This window comes from Gracilinanus agilis, chromosome 4, assembly GCF_016433145.1.
Source record: "Gracilinanus agilis isolate LMUSP501 chromosome 4, AgileGrace, whole genome shotgun sequence".
In the NCBI taxonomy this organism is placed as follows: domain Eukaryota; kingdom Metazoa; phylum Chordata; class Mammalia; order Didelphimorphia; family Didelphidae; genus Gracilinanus; species Gracilinanus agilis.
Window position 1 is genome coordinate 200,920,235 of NC_058133.1, and position 17,520 is coordinate 200,937,754.

Here is a 17,520-nt window from a genome sequence, read left to right on the forward strand (position 1 = left end):
CAAATCACATAACCTCTATCTGCCTCCATTTTCCCATCTGTAAAATGGGCATTGAGATGGTGCAGTGATAAGAGTCCCAAGCCTGGGGTCAAAAAGACCCAAGTTCAAACACTCAAGCACTTACTAGCTCTGTGACCCTAGACAAGTCATTTAATTCTGTTTGCCTCAGTTTCCTTACCTGTCAATTGAGCTTGAAAAGAAAATGGTAAATCACTGCACAATTTTTGTCAAGGAAATCCCCAAAAGGGATCACAAAGAGTGGATGTAACCACAAGTGGGGATTATAGTAGCCCTTACCTCCCAGGGATGTTATGAAGACCAAATGAGATATTTGTAAAGCATCTTGAAGCACTAATATAAATGTGAGCTGTTATTTTAGATGGTACACTGGAAGAGTACCCAACCTAAAAAGCAGCAAAACCAGAGTTCAAATTTGATCAACTTGACCTGTGCAAGTCACCTAACCTGTCTTTTCCTTAATTTTCTCATCTGTAAAATGGGGATTTAATAGTACCCACCTCCCTGAGTTGTTGTGAAGAGAAAGTGAGAAGATATTTGCAAAGCTCTTTACAAATCTTTATAAATGCTCTATAAATTCTAGCTAGTATTATTAATTATCATTTTACAAATGAAGAAACCAAGTGGATGGGGGAGATGGGGATTGAAACCCATATATTTTTCTGATTCGATATCCAGTACTCTATCTACTATATGAGAATTCTTACTCTTTTTTTGTGTTGTTGTTGTTTAACATGATCACACATGTAAAATCTATACAAGATTGCTTCCTATCTCAACTGGGACAGGGAGTTATGGGAGAAGGAAGAAGGGAGAATTCAAGACTCAATATTCTTTGAAAAATGCTGGAAATGTTTTATATGTGATTGGGGAAAAATAAAATAAAATTTAATACAAAAAAGTATTTTTGAGGTGTCAGGATCCCCTCTGATGAAGCCAATGGACCATCCCTTCTCAAAATAACATTTTAAATGCATAAAATAAAATCCAGTGGATTACAAAGGAAATAAATTCTGTCGAAATACATATAGTTATTGAAATATTTTTTAAAAATTCACAGACCCCTTGGGTTAAATGCCCTTCCACTATACCATGAGTCACAGGCCCACATATGAGGTCTCCATGATGTGTGTAGTGTGTGCCTATGTGAGCTCAAATGGTAGAAATGCCTTGTGTATGCTCACCAGCACTACAGGTACAGCCCCCTGTTAATGTATGTCAAGGGGGTGGCCACACGTGCTCCCCTAAAGGTGATCTGGGCTGGTCTCTTCCCTCTTTCCTCACTGACTTTGGGTTTGAAATCTTGGAGGGGGTGGGTGGGTGGAGAGGGGTGGCAGCAGATCTCATGATCCCAGAGGGATAGATGACTGAAGGATAATTCTACCCACCTTCTGGGTGGTGATGCTACAGAAAAATGGTTTTTTTTTTTTTTTATTTTTGGTTTTTTTAACCCTTGCCTTCTGCCTTTGAATCAATACTAAGTATAGATTCTGAGATAGAAGAAAGGGTAAGGACTGGGCAATAGGAGTCAAGTGACTTGCCCAAAGTCACATAACTAGGAAGTATCCAAAGTCAGATTTGAACCTAGGACCTGCTGTCTTTAGACCTGGCTATCTACTGAGCCACCTAGCTGGCCAACATATTTCTTTTTGGATGTGGCCAATGCAGGAATTTGTTTTACTCGAGTGTATATATTTGTTACCAGGATTTTTTTTCTTTTGTTTTACAATGGGATATGAAAGATTTTTGTTCATTTGGAAATTTTTTTTTAAATGCAGATGCATAAAGCAAAAATAAATAAATAAAGGTCAGCCCTTCAAACTCCCCAGCCTCCTCTGCTCTCTTGTAGGATAAAGGGCCAGGCCCCCAAATTCTTCTCTTGTCCCCACCCTCCACCTGAGTTAACAAGACAGTTAAGGTAATGAGCCCCAGACATTGCTAACTCCAAAGAGTCAGTTAGTTGGCCTGCATGATCCAGGGATAGGAGAAAATAATTCTGCATCTGGAGTTTAAAAATTGCCTGCAGTGGCTTGAGAGCCAGACCTAGAGACAGAAGGTCCTGGGTTCAAATCTGGCCTCAGGCACTTGCTAGCTGTGTGACCCTGAATGAGTCCTTTAACTCCCATTGCCTAGCCCTTACCACTCTTCTGCTTTGGAATCAATACACAGAACTGATTCTAAGACAGAAGGTAAAGGTTAAAAAAAAAAAAAAAAGATTGCCTGCATTGGAATCCTGGCTCTGTTATGGATTACCTCTATGGCCTTAGGCAAATTGCTTAACCTCCCTGTGCCTTGGTTTCCTCATCTATAAAGTGAGATGGTTGTATTCTGGCTTCCAGTTTATAAGCTTAAATTCCAATGATGGGAATAGATGGTCTGAGAAATGAAGGACATGAGGTGGCAGGGATATGGGAGGAATTCATTTAGGATCAATATAAGAAAGTCACAGAAGAAAAAAAAACAAAAGAAAGTCACAGAAGAGAGGCATCTGGAAAAAGTAGAGGGAAGGTCCCACAAAAGGGGAAGAAGAAAGACAAAATGGTCTCAGACCCGGAAGCGGAGGGCCCACCAGGTACCTCAAAGAGTTGTTGTGCGTACATGTCGTCCATCGTCACATTCACCATCTGAAGGAGGTGTTTGATCTCCTTGAAACTCATCTTGCTGTCATGGTCTGAATCTGCCTGGTGCAGGTAGCCATGGATCCAGGTAAGAAAGTTCAGGAAGCTACGTGCTGAGGGGACCCAGACCCGACACCATCATCCTCGCCCTCTGCCTGGGCCCCTCCCTTTCATTAGCCTGGAGGTCCCCTCTGAGACTCTGGTCACCCCCGTCATGCTTAGAGCTTCCAAGTCAGCCTATTCTGGGTGCTCACACAAGACACCCCATCTGCAGACAGCCAGCTCTTGATGATGCTGCCCCCCATGCCAGGAGCACACTCTTTCCTCACCCCTGTCCCTTACAATCTCCAGTTTTCTTCAAAACTAATCTCCAAAGAAGGCAGCAGTGACACACACACACACACACACACACACACACACACACACACCCCTCTCTCTTTCTTTGCAAAGGTACTGGAGTGGTCTGCCATTTCCTTCTCCAAATCATCTTTTTTAAACCCTTACCTTCTGTCTTAGAATCAATACTATATATTGGTTCCAAGACAGAAGAGTGGTAAGGCCTAGGCAATGGGGGTCAAGTGACTTGCCCAGGGTCACACAGCTGGGAAATGTCTGAGGACACATTTGAACCGAGGACCTCCTGTCTCTAGGCCTGGCTCTCAATCCACTAAACCAGTGGCTCCCAAACTTTTTCAGCCTACCGCCCCCTTTCCAGAAAAAATATTACTTAGCGCCCTCTGTCACATACTATCACCGCCCCCTTACAGTTATTCACTGCCCCCAAATGCACCTGTGGCCATCACCGCTCCCTGGATCGCTGCAACACCCACCAGGGGGTGGTAGCACCCACTTTGGGAATCCCTGCACTAAACCATCTAGTTGCCCCTATCCAATTCATTTAAAGATGAGGAAACTGAGGCAAACAGAATTTTTTTTTAAACCCTTACCTTCCATCTTGGAATCAATACTGTGTATTGATTCTAAGGCAGAAGAGCAGTAAGGGCTGGGCAATGGGGGTTAAGTGACTTGCCCAAGGTCACACAGTCAGGAAGTATCTGAAGCCAGATTTGAACAGAGGAAGGTAAGTTTTCTTGACTTGAGACCTGGCACTCTACTCTGACACCGAGCTCCCCAAAAGTTGTTGTTCAGTTACGTCTGCCTCTTTTTTGGCAAAGCTAGTGGAGTGGTTTGCCATTTCCTTCAGTAGATTAAAGCCAACAGAGGTTAAGTGACTTGCCCAGAGTGACACAGTTATTAAGCGTCTGAGTTCACATTTGAACCCAGGTCTCCCTCACTCTTAACCCAGAGTTCTGCCTACTGAGTTCCCCTAAAATGCCTCATGTTCATTTTTCATCCATTGTGTTCTCACTTCTATAGCCACACATTCTACCTGTTAAGAGAATGTAAGTTCCTTGAGCTCAAGGACTTACTGTTCTGCTTTTTGTATCCCCGGCACATAACAGAGGTCGTGGTGTGTTTTAGGCACTTAATAAATGCTTGTCTAATGGATGGAGTGCTTTGACTGTGCCTTCCCCATCAGCCAGAGACTGAGAGCTTCTGGAGTACAGCTTCGGAGCTGCCTCCATTACAGTGAGGGCAACCACTGTGTGTCTTGTCAGACTGGCCAGGAACCCAGTCTTTTTTTTTCTTTTCTTTTAAACCCCTTACGTTCCATCTTAGAATCAACACTGTGTATTGATTCCAAGGCAGAAAAGCATTAAGGGCTCGGCAGTAGGGGTTACGTGACTTGCCCAGGGTCACACAGCTGAGAAGTGCCTGAGTCCAAATTTGAACCCAGGACCTCCTGTCTCTAGGCACTGAGCCACTACTATCTTCCAAGCCTGGAATTCTCTCTCTCCTCACCTTCTCCTCAAATCATTCCTGTTGTCTTAGAAGATTCTGACTCAAATCCCACCTTCTGCAGGAGGCCTTTCCAGGGCCCTCATCCTCCTCCCAGCACTCACCCCTGACCGCCACATGTGGCTGCCTTCACTCTGAAATTATCTTCTAGCTGCTCTTAGTCACTGTGTTGTAGAGACATAGGCGTTTTTGTATGGTGTCCCCCCCACCCCTTTCCTATGGAAGCTTCTTGAGGGCTGTGAGGCTGCTCAGTGGATGGAGAGTCAGGCCTAAAGATGGGTTCAAATCTGGCCTCAGACACTTCCTAGCTGTGTGACCCTGGGCAAGTCACTTAACCCCCCTTGTCTAGCGCTTACTGCTCTTCTGCCTCAGAACCAACACAGTATTGATTCCAAGACAGAAGGGAAGGGTTTAAAAAAAAAAAAAGAAAAGAAATGTAAACTTCTTGTGGGCAAGGAATGCTTTTTTGGCCTTTCTTTGCATCCTCAAGGCTTAGCACAGAGCTGGTACTACATATTAAACACTCAATAAACACTTGTTGGTTGACAGGACAATTGAGAGGCTTTCTATCCCCAGGGCTGGTAAGATGCCAAGCACATGGTAAGTGGATTAATAAATGACTTATAAGACACCTGGGAAGCACAATGGAATAGAGGCCCCAGGCTTGGAGTCAGGAGGTCCTGGTTCAACTCTGGCCTCAGGCATGTTCTAGCTGTGTGACCCTGGCCAAGTCATTTAACCCCCATTGCCTAGCCCTTACCGCTCTTCTGCCTTGTTCTGGGTGGATTCTGAGACAGAAGGGAAGGGTTTTAAAAAAGAAAGAAATGCTTGATGACAGTCTGAAGACGGGGATTATATCCTGCCAATGAGTGCTTCCTCTTCCTCGCTGTGGACTGCCCCACCCTCCACACCGCGCCCCCAAAAGCTCTTTCCGATACCCGGGGCTCAAGCCTGTGCGCTGATAGCCCCACGGAGCCCACTTCTGCCCCGGCTGCCGCAAAGGATATTGGTCAAGTTTTTCCCTCTGGCTCATGGCGTCCAGGCGCGCCCGGAGCTTGGCCAGGCCCCGCACCCAGCGCTGCGCCTCCTCCTCAGTGGCCGCGGCCAGGTCCAGGTTCTTGCGCCTGTCCTTGAACGTGATGGTGAGGCAGCGGCCGGCGGGGAAGGCGCTGCCGTAGCGCCGCAGCCCCTCGGACTCGTGGCCCTGGCGGACCGCCTCGATGTGCTGCAAGAAGACTGCGGGAGGGTCGGGGTGGGAGGGGGGTGTCGAGGGTCACCAAATCAGCCTTCGAAGGGGCGGGCCCGGACTTCATAATCTGATGCCCCACCCCGCCCCGGCCGCCCCACGTTACCAGACCCAAAGCCAAGGCAGGGCTCGCCTAGAGTGCCAGTGCAAGGTAGGGAGAACCCGGGATCCAAACCCCGGCTTCGGCCCCCCTGACCCCTGCTTCAATTACCCGGAGGAGAGCTGCAGCCTGGATGGAGGGGGCGGTGGGGGGCGTGGCACAAGGGCCGGCTTAAGCCCGAGGGCAGCGCCGCGCTGGGGCCAGGAGGGAAGAGAGGGAACAGCCTTGGGGAGAGGGGGAGGCCACGGGGCACTCACAGACGTGATGCGACTTGGGGTGTCGGAAGCGGCGCTGGAACCACACAGTGAGACCATCTTCCTGCAGCCGATAGAACCGGGCCTTCCGCCATTTGAGAGAGCGGATCTTGCAGAACTGAGAGCCCTTCAGCATAGCCAGCACGTCCTCATCTTCGTTCAGATCTAGTGAAGGGTTACAACCAGGGGGCTGGTATCGTGACACCCTCCAACAAGCCCCATTCCTGATCCTGAGACCCACACCCACCGCTACGGAGCCCTGCAGTCCTGTCACTGACGCCCCCATCCCCAACACTCAGTCCTCCCATCTCTGGCCATTTCCCCTCTCTCTCATACAATCTCCCTATCCTGGAAAGAACACTGAACTTGAAGTTTTAAGAACTGAGTTCCCATCCTATCCCTCTAGAAGAATGTGACCTTGGGCAAGTCATTAAACTCCTTGAGGCCCCTTAAGTTTCCTCAACTAAAAATGACAGGTTTGGACTAGTTGATCTCTTGGGTCCCTTCAGCACTGAGTCTTCTCATCCTCAGCATTGAGCTCCCATCCCAGTGTACTCCCTACACAGACAGACAGACAGACAGACAGACAGACAGACAGACAGACAGACATATAGACACATCTCAGATGCTCAGGATTGTACCCTGAGCAGTGGGCAGAGAAATCCCAGCAGGCCCCCTTCCCTACACCCCTAAACACATTGCCACCCCTAAGTCTAAGATTTAACTTGCATTTTAAGCCACACTGGCCACATCCTCGGGGTGGCCCCACCAGAGGGGTGTGTTTGGAAGCGATAAATAAATATAAAAGCAAGTGGGGGGGCTAGGAGGGGGGACGGACAGGTTATTTTCTGTCACTCTAACCTAGTCGGGTGTTCATCCCTCTGGGAAGAAAAGAAGCTGAGCTTTGAAGGAACACAAATGGCAACCTCCAGAAACCTAAGCCTGTCTCCCAGCTTCCATCTGAATTCCTGTCCTTAACCCTCCTTGTCTTCAGACCTCAAAAGTTTCTACAGTGAAGGCTTTTCCTGGCTCCTGCCCAATACCTGGCACACAGTGGGCATTGCACAAACAGCCCCCAACAACCCTCTTCCTGGCTCAAATTCCTGATTATCAGGAAGTTCTTCTTCCTATCTAACCTAAATCTCTCTTGCTGCAACCTAAGCCCCACTCCTCACATTCGAAGCTGCTCTATCCAATTCTAATGGGGCAAATGGCAACTCAGGCTCTCAGGGATCTGGGTAAGCAGGTTAGAGAAGCTGGGAGCCATGGACTCCTGGGCACAGGTCCAGTTTGACCGATACCCCGGTGAGAAAAGCTGGAGGTGGAGCTGATTCTCTTCTTTGGAAGATAACTGATATCTGGCCTCCCACTTACCCAGCCTCTCCCTATTCTGGTTCCTTCTTTACCTTTTTTTTTTTTTTTTTAACCCTTACCTTCCGTCTTGGAATCAATACTGTGTGTTGGTTCCAACGCAGAAGAGTGGTAAGGGTAGGCAATGGGGGTCAAGTGACTTGCCCAGGATCACATAGCTGGGAAGTGGCTGAGGCCGGGTTTGAACCTAGGACCTCCTGTCTCTAGGTCTGGCTCTCAATCCACTGAGCTACCCAGCTGCCCCCTTTTACCTCTTATCTTGAGATTCTTTACCATCAACCTCCTCCCTATATCCTCCTCCCTGATCCAGACCAGCAAGCCCTGACTCCATCCAGATCCCAGGGTGGGGGGCCTGAGGAATAGCCTGCTGGACAGGGGATCAAGCAAGACTGTGACTGGCTCCTGTCCCCTAGTGCCCACACTGCTCCCACTCCCACATCATCCATCCCACTTCTGCTCTTGGGAGCCCAAGAAGGACATCTTCTTTCAGCTATATGGGTCCATCCCATGCTAGAGAAACAGCCAGAAGTGTGCAGGCTCTTCTGGGGTCAGCAGGGAGCAGACAATGGCCTGCATCCTTAGCTGGGGAGAAACAGGTGCCATTCCCCTCAGGTCTTGGCCATTTCTCTGTTCCCCTCCTCCTCATTCAGCCTCTCCATGATACTCTCTTTCTGTGGGGAGGGGGAGGAAAGAGAACCGAAGGAGGAAGCCCATTACAAATTCCTTCTTCCCCTGCTCTCTGCCCTGCTTCATAAATACCAGGAGCCCATGGAAGTAAATTCTCTTCTGAAATCCAGACAAAACCCATCACTTACTTACTAGCTTGGGCAAATCCTAAGATCACAGACTGAGATCCAGAAGGGACTTTTGGAACCACCAAGTCACAAGTCTAGAGCAAGCCCAATTGGTCCAAACCCCTCATTTTCTAGATAAGGAAACTGAGGCACCAAGAGGCTATGTGAGTTGTCCAAGGTCTCAGGGGTGGGATTGGAACCAAGGTCCCCAAATCATTTCCTGTTCTCTAAAATGTACATCCTGCTAATTGCACTACCTTACTTCAGTGGGCTCAAATGATGATGGATGGTAAACGCTTGCTAAGCAACACTTTTTCCCCCTCTCTTAAATGTTATCATTATTGTTTTGGCACTAGGTTGAGTTCAGAGACCCCACTCCCACTTCCCTGGCAGAGGGCGCTGGGGGATGGACTGACCCTTGTTCCTATGACAAGCGACGACCAATCTGGCCTCAGAGTTGTAGCTGTTGAGCCCAGACCAGCCCCCTCTTCTCCCATTTCCCAGCCCCCACACATTGGAAGCAAATGACTAAGACCGGAAGTGGAGGTGAGTCACTCACTCCTCGGGGGCTGGTTTATCCAAACTCTTCCAGCAAACAGCCTTCATGGCCTGTAAGTGTAGCCCCAGACGCAGACAATTCTGCCTGCTTCCTCTACTTGGTCCCTTTCACTAAACACTCTTGTAAACTCCCACAGCCCCCACAGTGTCTTCTGGGGGCAACAGAAGCACCTGGACACTAGAGTGGCCTGTTGAGAGAAGGATGTGTCATTCAGACACATCTGTCCCAGATGTTCCCCATCACCACTCAAGCAAACACAGACACACACACACACACATACTCATCACCCTGCCTCCTCCCTGACCTTTGGAGAAGGGGCAAGGCAGAAACAGAATGGCAAGTCCAGTTTGGGTGTCTGGGGTTTGTATGCCTCAGTTTACAAGTCTGGGAAATGGGCAGACCCACCCTATTCCCCCTGGGGAGAGTGAGGGATCAGAAGAGAATGAGGATAGGAGCCGCTGGGGAGGCCCAGGCCAGGAGTGAGGTATGTGGCCCAAGGCTGGTGCAGGAGCCTCAGCCAAATAAAATGTTAGTGTCACTAGCACCTATAGATGTTTCATCTTCCTCATTCCTGCTTGGGGCTTGACCCAGAAAGGTGCAAAAGCCTCTTAATTTGAACTAGTTTGCTCTATAAAATGGGGCTACTAACAGCACAACTTCAGAAGGGTGATTATAAGGATGAAATGAGATTACACATTTATCAACCTTAAAGCACTATGTAATTGTTATTGTTATTATTATTATTATCATCATTATTATTATTTCTTCCCAGACCAAACTTTTCAACTCCACTGGCACCAGTGCCCCTGCCCAAACTTCTCTCCATCCCAAGTAGCCGCTGGAAGATCTAGCCCTGCCCGAGGTCCCTGGCTCAGGCACAAGGCTGGAGAGGAAAATGAGAAATGAGGATGAGAGGAAGAGGAGACCAGGGGGTATAGGAGAAGAGGTGGAAGCTAAATGTGAACAGAAAAGGGAGAGAGAAATGGAATGGAGGAGAAGAAGAAAGGAAGAAGATGGAAGGTCCTAGGTTCAAATTTGGCCTCAGACACTTCCCAGCTGTGTGACCCTGGGCAAGTCACTTAACCCCAATTGCCTGACCCTTACTGCTCTTCTGCCTTGGAACCAATATTTAATATTGATTCTAAGATGGAAAGTAAGAGTTTTTGTTTTTTTTTTTAAATAAACACTTTGAGGGAGGGGAGAAAGGAGAAGAGATGGAGGAATAACATGGAAAATAGGGAAGATGATGTCAGAGCCTGTTCCTCTTTCCCTGCCCACCTGAAGACCACAAAACATATTTTCCCACAGCCCCTTCTTCTCCATGGTCCCTGTTTGACAAGGCAGAGCATTGGTAATTAGCCACAGCTCTCCAGCCAGGGAAAAGGACCTGGATATAAGAGCAGCCACTAGCCAATGTATGGACTCCTTCCTCATTTTAGCCTCCCATCCACCCCCTAGAATGGGGGGTTCCTTCACCATGTACCCTTCTCAGCTGAGGGGGAATGGATGTAGGGGCAGAGACAGGACGAGTCTGGCTGCCCCTGCCCTCCCTCACTGAGGCCCCATTAGTTATATTTAGCTCCTGTCAGCATCCAGGTCCAGGCACCTTCCATAAACCAGACCCAGAGATGATGGAGGGAATGTGGGGGGCCTCTATGGTTCCTTTGTCCTCCACTGACCTCTTAAAAAGATAAAATGTCTTGCAAGAAGAGGCCTTGGAGGTGGGGGAGCAGCTTTCTTTTGTGCTGGCCTAAGGGATGGGTGTGATCCCTGGGTGAGAGGCCCTGGTAGGGCCCTCCAGAACACAGTAGGTGACAGTTCCATGTGTGGAGAGACAGGTATGTGTGAAGGGTGTTCCTGTGTACACAGAAAGCTGTTTGCCTGTTCCTGAGAACCTGGAGAGGCTCTGTGAGTTGGCAGCAGGAATGTCAGACATGCAGAAAACCAAACAGCATGCCAGGACCATGGATGAGAAGGGGCATTTCCTGATGACCTAAGCAGGATGAAACATTGAGTAGGGAGGGCACCCTTTCTGGGCCCCACATTCTGTGTGATTTCCCATCCCAATCTGTTAAGAAAAAGCTAGCTCTGGCTTATTCCTCAGGAATGCTTGGAAATCTTCTCTCTTATTGAATGACCAGACCTAAACAAAAAATTTGAAGGCCATATACAAGACACAAGCGAAGCCCAGAAAGGAATAAAGAACTGGAGGAATTCCATGTGAACTGGAAAGACCTCCAAGAATTGGTGTAACCCGAAAGGAACAGAACCAGGAGAACATCGTACACAGAGATGGATACTCTGTGACACAATCAGATATAATGGACTTCTCTACTAGCAGCAATGCAATGATCCAGGACAATTCTTTTATTATTATTATTTTTTTTTAAATCCTTACCTTCTGTCATGGAGTCAATACTGTGTATTGGCTCCAAGGCAGAAGAATGGTAAGGGCTAGGCAATGGGGGTTAAGTGACTTGCCCAGGGTAACACAGCTGGGAGGTGTCTGAGGCCACATTTGAACCCAGGACCTTCCGTCTCTAGGCCTGGATCTCAATCCACTGAGCTACCCAGATGCCCCTGATCCAGGACAATTCTGAGGAACTTATGAGAAAAAATGCTATCCACATCCAGAGAAAGAACTGTGGGAGTAGAAACACAGAAGAAAAATATAGGATCAATCACATAGTTCAATGGGGATATGATTAGGGTTTTGATGTTAAAAGATCACTCTGCTGCAAATATGAATAACATGAAAATAGGTTTTGAACAACGATACATGTTTAACCCAGTGGAACTGCTTGTCAGCTTCGAGAGGGTGAAGTAAAGAGATAGGGGAAATCATGAACCATGAAACCATGGAAATTTTTTCTAAAATAAAAAAAAAAGAAATGAAAGAAAAAGCTGGCTCCTGTTTACTTTACCAGAATCCCCTCCACCCTGGTGGTCTAAAACCTGCCATTCTCTTAATCAGCAACTCCCCCAGCTAGATTCCCATTGACCAGCCCCACCCTGCCAGGCATTGGTGCCAAAGACCAGGAACTCCAGGGCAATCCATTCAGAAGGAGAACAAAGACAGGAAAGAAAAGTTGAGGAAGGAGCCCTTGAACCCAATATTGAAGGAGGTGAGGGTGGGTGTGTCTAGGGTTACCTCACCCACACATTGAGAGCTCTGAGGAAGGGTCCTGCTTCAGGAGGGTCAACATGGGCACAAAGTCACAGGTCCTTTGTCACCGAACAGAAATCAGTTCTTAACTGAGACCAGGAGAGTGGGGGCCACACAGATACAGCCAAGTCCCCTGGTGTCCGAAAAATACACTCGCCTCAATGGCCCCTATAGTCTAGCTATTGAGTCTGACTCTTGAGCCTCCCTCCCTTCCAAGGTTAGCCAGACTTGAGTTTCTTTCTATTGTTAAATCCTCATCTTCTATCTTAATATGGATTCTAAGACAGAAGAGCAGCAAGGGTTAGGCAAATGGGGTTACATGACTTCCCCCAGATCACACAGCTAGGAAGTATATGAGGTCAGATTTAAATCCAGGTCCTCCAGACTCCAGGCCTGGCACTCTATCCAATCTGCCTCCAGACTTAAGTTTCCTTAGTTTGGGGGGCCTTGTTCAACCTTCATTTCATAGGGTTGACAAGAGAAGAAACAATCTAAGGACAAGAGTCGGGGGGAGGAGGAAGGAAGGAAGGAAGGAAGGAAGGAAGGAAGGAAGGAAGGAAGGTAGGAAGGAAGAAAAGAGACCCTACTCCAGCTCTAAAGACTCACCTTTCAAGAGAGGACTCAAGGAGAACATCGTGGCCTAGGTTCCTGCCCAAGGCGGGATTCAGCCTGCAGCCTGGGCTATGGATCAGTCCTCTGACTAGGAAAGCCAGGGTTTCTGTCCACTCAGCAACAATGGCCTGACGCTGGTCAAAGGGATTAGGGGATAGCAGGGTAGGGGATGGGACCTTTCAGCAGAGGCCTGAGTTGGAGAAAGCAGATTTGAAAGGGATGGTCAAAGGTCGACTAGCCCAAGCCTCTCAATTCATTCAGTAAGAATAATAGCTAGTATTGACACTGGACTTACCATGTGCTGGGCATTGTGCTAAGCACTTTATAATTATTATCTCATTTGATTCTCACAGGTAGGTGGATATTATTATCCCCATTTTACAGATAAGGAAACTGAGACAGCCAGAGGTTAAATGACTTACCCAAGGCCACACAATTAGAAAATGTCTGAGACAAGATTTGAACTCAGATCTTCCTGACTCTAGGTCCAACACTCTATCCACTGTGACATTTAGCTGCCTCTAAGTGACTTATGCAAGGGCATGCATTCTGGGACCAAAGAGCATATATAGGTCTTCCTCCTCCAAACCCATGATGATTCTCCCAGGGGTCTGGTGTTTCCTATTCATCTTTTCAGAGAGGATCTGGAGGGGAGGCGGGGAACGGATGGTAGATAAGGAAGGAGGAACACTGAGCACAGCCTCATCTGTGCCCCTTCTGGGGATCCTGCCTTTGGAGGTTCCCCGGTCAGGAGTCCTGCTTTGATCCTGCTTCTTGTTCACCTTGGGATTCAAAGTGGGGTCTGGAGGTGGGAAGCTGGGAGTCAGGATTCCTGGCTCCCTTGATGAGTTGCTACCCAGCTAGGACACAAGCTTGGGCTCTCCCTTCATACTTCATAGCTGGAATCCTTCCTTCCCTTGTGCTTCCCCTTCCCCCTCTCTGTAACCTCATGCCTATATCAGAAATAAAATCTCCCTAGCTTCATAGAAAGAATCCACAGCTTGGGGATCTGTGCTCTGGGGGCAGGAAAAAAGCTGGAGCCAAGCAAACTCAAATGTCAAACTGTCCAGACTTGAGGAGAATCCTCTGGACTCCCAACTCTGCACCTAGGACTCATCACTTTTCATCTTGACAATGATCCTTGTGACCAGACCTAGAGATGGGAGGTCCTGGGTTCAAAAGTGGCCTCAGGCACTTTCTAGCTGTGTGATCCTGGGCAAGTCACTTAACACCCATTGCCCAGCCCTTATATATTTCATTAGAAAGTATTGATTCTAAGGCAGAAGGTGAGAGTTGTTAGATTTTTTTTTAATGGTCCTTGTGATGTAGGTGCAATTAGTATTCCTGTTTTATAGATAAAGAATCTAAGTCACAGAGAGGTTAAGAGTTTTCCATGCAGTTACCCATCTAATAAGTGGATCTGTCAGGATTTGAACCTAGGAGTTCTTGATTCCAAGCCCAGCGCTCTCTCTATTGCAATAGTGGAAACAGTAGACTTTAAAGTACTTTCCTAACCATCTTCTTCCTGGGAGGACCACTCCCTACTGGATGGAGGAAGGGACCGGGAAAGGAGGGAGCTAGCTGGGGACTTCAGTCTGTCACTAGCCAATAGAACTACCGAAGACTACAGGACCCACTGGGTTCCCCATAGGTGCATTATGGGTCACATAAACATGAAAAGGGACACATGGGAAAAGAAGGAGGAAGCTGGATGCCCAAGCCATGAGAGCTTGACCTTCTGTAATTAAGACTGCCCTAAAGAGGACCAAGCTGCCCCAGGAGGTAGGAGGTTGCCCTTCCTGAAGGTTTTCAAGTAGAGGATGACTTTCCCTAGGGATAGTGCAAGACAGCATGGCAAAAATGCCAGCCTTGGAGTAAGGAAGAGTTCAAATCCAGCCTCAGACACCTTCTAGCTGTGTGACCGAGGGCAAGTCACTTGATCCTGTTGGCCTCAATTTCCTCATCTGTCAAATGAGCTGGAGAAGGAAATGGCAAACCATTCTAGTATCTCTGCCTAGAAAACCCCCAAAGAGAGCTAATGAGGGCAGCCGTGTTCCTATCTGTGTATCTCTGTGACTGAGGCAGAATTCCAGATTGGCAGAAGGCAACCTGTGTCTATAAAACACACACACACACACATACATTTTCAGATGTATAAACACATCTAACACACATAATATATGCATACATTGGGTTTATATTCTATAACATTGTATACACATGCATAATTTATGCGTATATGTGTGTGATATGTGCATGTATATTTTGTGTGATATGCATGTGTAAATGTGTATATACTGTGTATGTGTGTGTTCTGCATCTGTATACATGTGTGTATAGGTGTGATGGTTATGTTCCCAGGTCAGGCCACACAAGCCATCACAACATCGCTGAAAGAATCCTATTAAATCACAGAAATCATATGGTCTTTTTAGAAGGAAATCTTCTCTTTAAGACTTTATCAACAAATCCAGCAGACCTCACTTTGGGGAGGGCAGGAAACTGAATCCCAGAGGGAGGAAGTACCATGCCCAACATCACACATTAATGGCAGAGCCTGGATTACTTCCCCTTCCTGCCTCCCAATCCTAACTCCATTCTTTTGTCCAGACCTGTGGTCCTCAAGTGACCCACTGAGAGATCCCTGGCATCAAAGCCATGGTTTTTCCAGTAGCAATTATGGCTGGGAGAGTTGGCCTATAAGGAAAGCTGAGGTGCAGCTATGTAGCTTAGTGGATAGAGAGCTAGACCTGGAGGTCCTGCATTTCAGATACTTCCTACCTGTGTGACCCTGGGCAAGTCACTTAACCTCCATTGTTTAGCCATTACTGCTCTTCTGTCTTGAAATCAATATTTAATGTTGATTCTAAGATGAAAGGTCTTTAAGGGGTGTATATATATGTATATATATATAAAGATAGATAGAGATAGAGATAGATAGATAGATATAGATATGGATATAGAGATATATAGATATAGATAGATATAGATATGGATAGATATAGATAGATATAGATAGATAGATATGGATATATAGATAAATAGATATAGATATATAGATATAGATAGATATGGATAGATATAGATATCGATATCGATATCGATATAGATATAGATATAGATATAGATATAGATGGAAAGCTGAGAACCAGCATTTTCAAATTATGGTGCTGGAGAAGACTTCTGAGAGTCTATTGGACAGCAAGGAGGTCAATCAGTCAATACTTAAAGAAATTAATTCAGACTGTTCACAGGAAGGCCAAACAGTGAAGCTGAAGCTTACATCCTTGGGCCATTTAACAAGATGACAGAAGTCATCAGAAAAGCCCGGATGCTGGGAAAGATTGAAGGCAGAAGGAGAAGGCGATGGCAGAGGGTGAGATGGATAGACACTGTCATGGAAATGATGCTTCCAGAAACAGGGGAGGATAGAGGGGCCTGGTGTGCTCTGGTCCATGGGGTCAGGAAGAGCCACTGGACTAAAGGACTCTACAACAACATGGTCTCACAGTCAGTCTATGATGGAGACAAAACTTGAACTCGAGTCATACCAACTCTAAGGCCAGTTCGCTATCCAAATGATCAGGCTGCCTCTCTGTTGGCACCACTATTAATGTCCGCTCCCAGAGTACCAATTACTCTTATTGCTCTAATTGTTACCATGAGTTCTAATACTAACATCTTGTATATAAAATGGCATTTAATAAATGATGCTAAAGGGATGTGGCTGGTGGTAAGGGATATTACCCCTGCCACTCTTACTATTAAATACTTCAGGGGCTCCTCTATAATGTTCTCTGCAACATCCTGCTTCTCCTCCTGGACAAGTCTAGTCCTGCCTTCCACAGATCCTCCAAGAAGAACCCACCTCTTATATTCAATCAAAGAATTTTTTTTTTTTTGGCCAGCCAAATAGGACCAAATGAGATTTGATTTGTAACGGATATAGCACACAGTAGGCATTTGATAGATGCTTGTTTCCTTCTCGGCATGAGATGCAAGTCCCCAATCTAAAAAGCTGCATTGTGCACACTCTGGATCCCAGGTTACTTCCCGGCTGCCATTCCGGCCTCTAAGGTGAGGTAGGTGACCCGGGGCAAATCGCAATTTATCTAGATGTCAGTTTTTGAAAGAATCCGACCAGGCGGACTGGAAGGTCCTTGCGGGATCCTAATCTGTCATCTTCAGTCAGGTCTTTACTATTCAAGGGAAAGGTTCCCTCCCTACATCAATCAGTCAATCAGCATCTATTAAGCGCCGACTTTGGGCCAGGCATCATGCTGGGGATACAAAGGAGGCGAATGCTAGTCCCTGCCTTCGAGGAGCTCACAATCTAATGGGATACTTACTACATTACATAATACTTTACGGGTTAGGTAGGCTTTGGTGGGTTGGCATAGTAACCTGACTGACCGCCATTTGATTTCCTGGGGGAAAGGCTTCCCCGGCAAACAAACTTTTATAATAACTCTGTAAGCCCCGAGTCAGTTCCCGGAGTCTGGACAAGGCAAGGAGAGGGAGAGGGAGAGGGAGAGGGAGAGGGAGAGGGAGGCCGAGGTCTGTTTAACCCCAATGCCTCTCCAGCCCCCCTCCCCCGCCCCATCCTCAGCCTCGGCATCCCCCAGTCTCAGTTATTTCCCCAGCAAAAACCACTTTTCCCAAGGCCGCCCTCGTAGGGAGAAGAGCATCAGACTTCCCGCCCGGTCCGAGGACTGAGAAGGCACCGAGTCCCCAGCAGAGTGGCGCGGCCCCTTTCTAGACCGGACAGCCCGCAGCCCTTCCCTTGTGCGGGGCTCCCCGTCTTTGCCCCGCCCCGCCCCCGCCTCAGCCGAGCCGACCCCAGACACTGACCCATCTTCTTCAGCGCTCGCAGCCCGGGCGGTTCCTGACTCCCGCAGTCCGAGACCAGGATCCGAAAAGAG

The 17,520-nt window shown here is 47.5% G+C and overlaps 1 protein-coding gene across 2 annotated transcripts in view; it reads right to left on the reverse strand.

Moving 5' to 3' along the window:
- The window catches only part of PLCD3 (phospholipase C delta 3), a 30,645-nt gene extending 13,159 nt beyond the window's left edge, over positions 1 to 17,486 (reverse strand). Inside the window, exons 1-4 of one of the 2 annotated variants that reach the window (XM_044676492.1) lie at positions 17,450 to 17,486; positions 6,100 to 6,261; positions 5,504 to 5,732; positions 2,595 to 2,724 (exon numbers count right to left, since the gene is read on the reverse strand). In XM_044676492.1, coding sequence (XP_044532427.1) covers positions 2,595 to 2,724; positions 5,504 to 5,732; positions 6,100 to 6,261; positions 17,450 to 17,453 — 525 coding nt within the window. In that variant the 5' untranslated portion in view covers positions 17,454 to 17,486. Of the gene's footprint in view, positions 1 to 2,594; positions 2,956 to 5,503; positions 5,733 to 6,099; positions 6,262 to 17,449 lie in introns of those variants that run through there. The other variant, XM_044676493.1, reaches the window with a different exon arrangement.
- Positions 17,487 to 17,520: the final 34 nt, after the last annotated feature.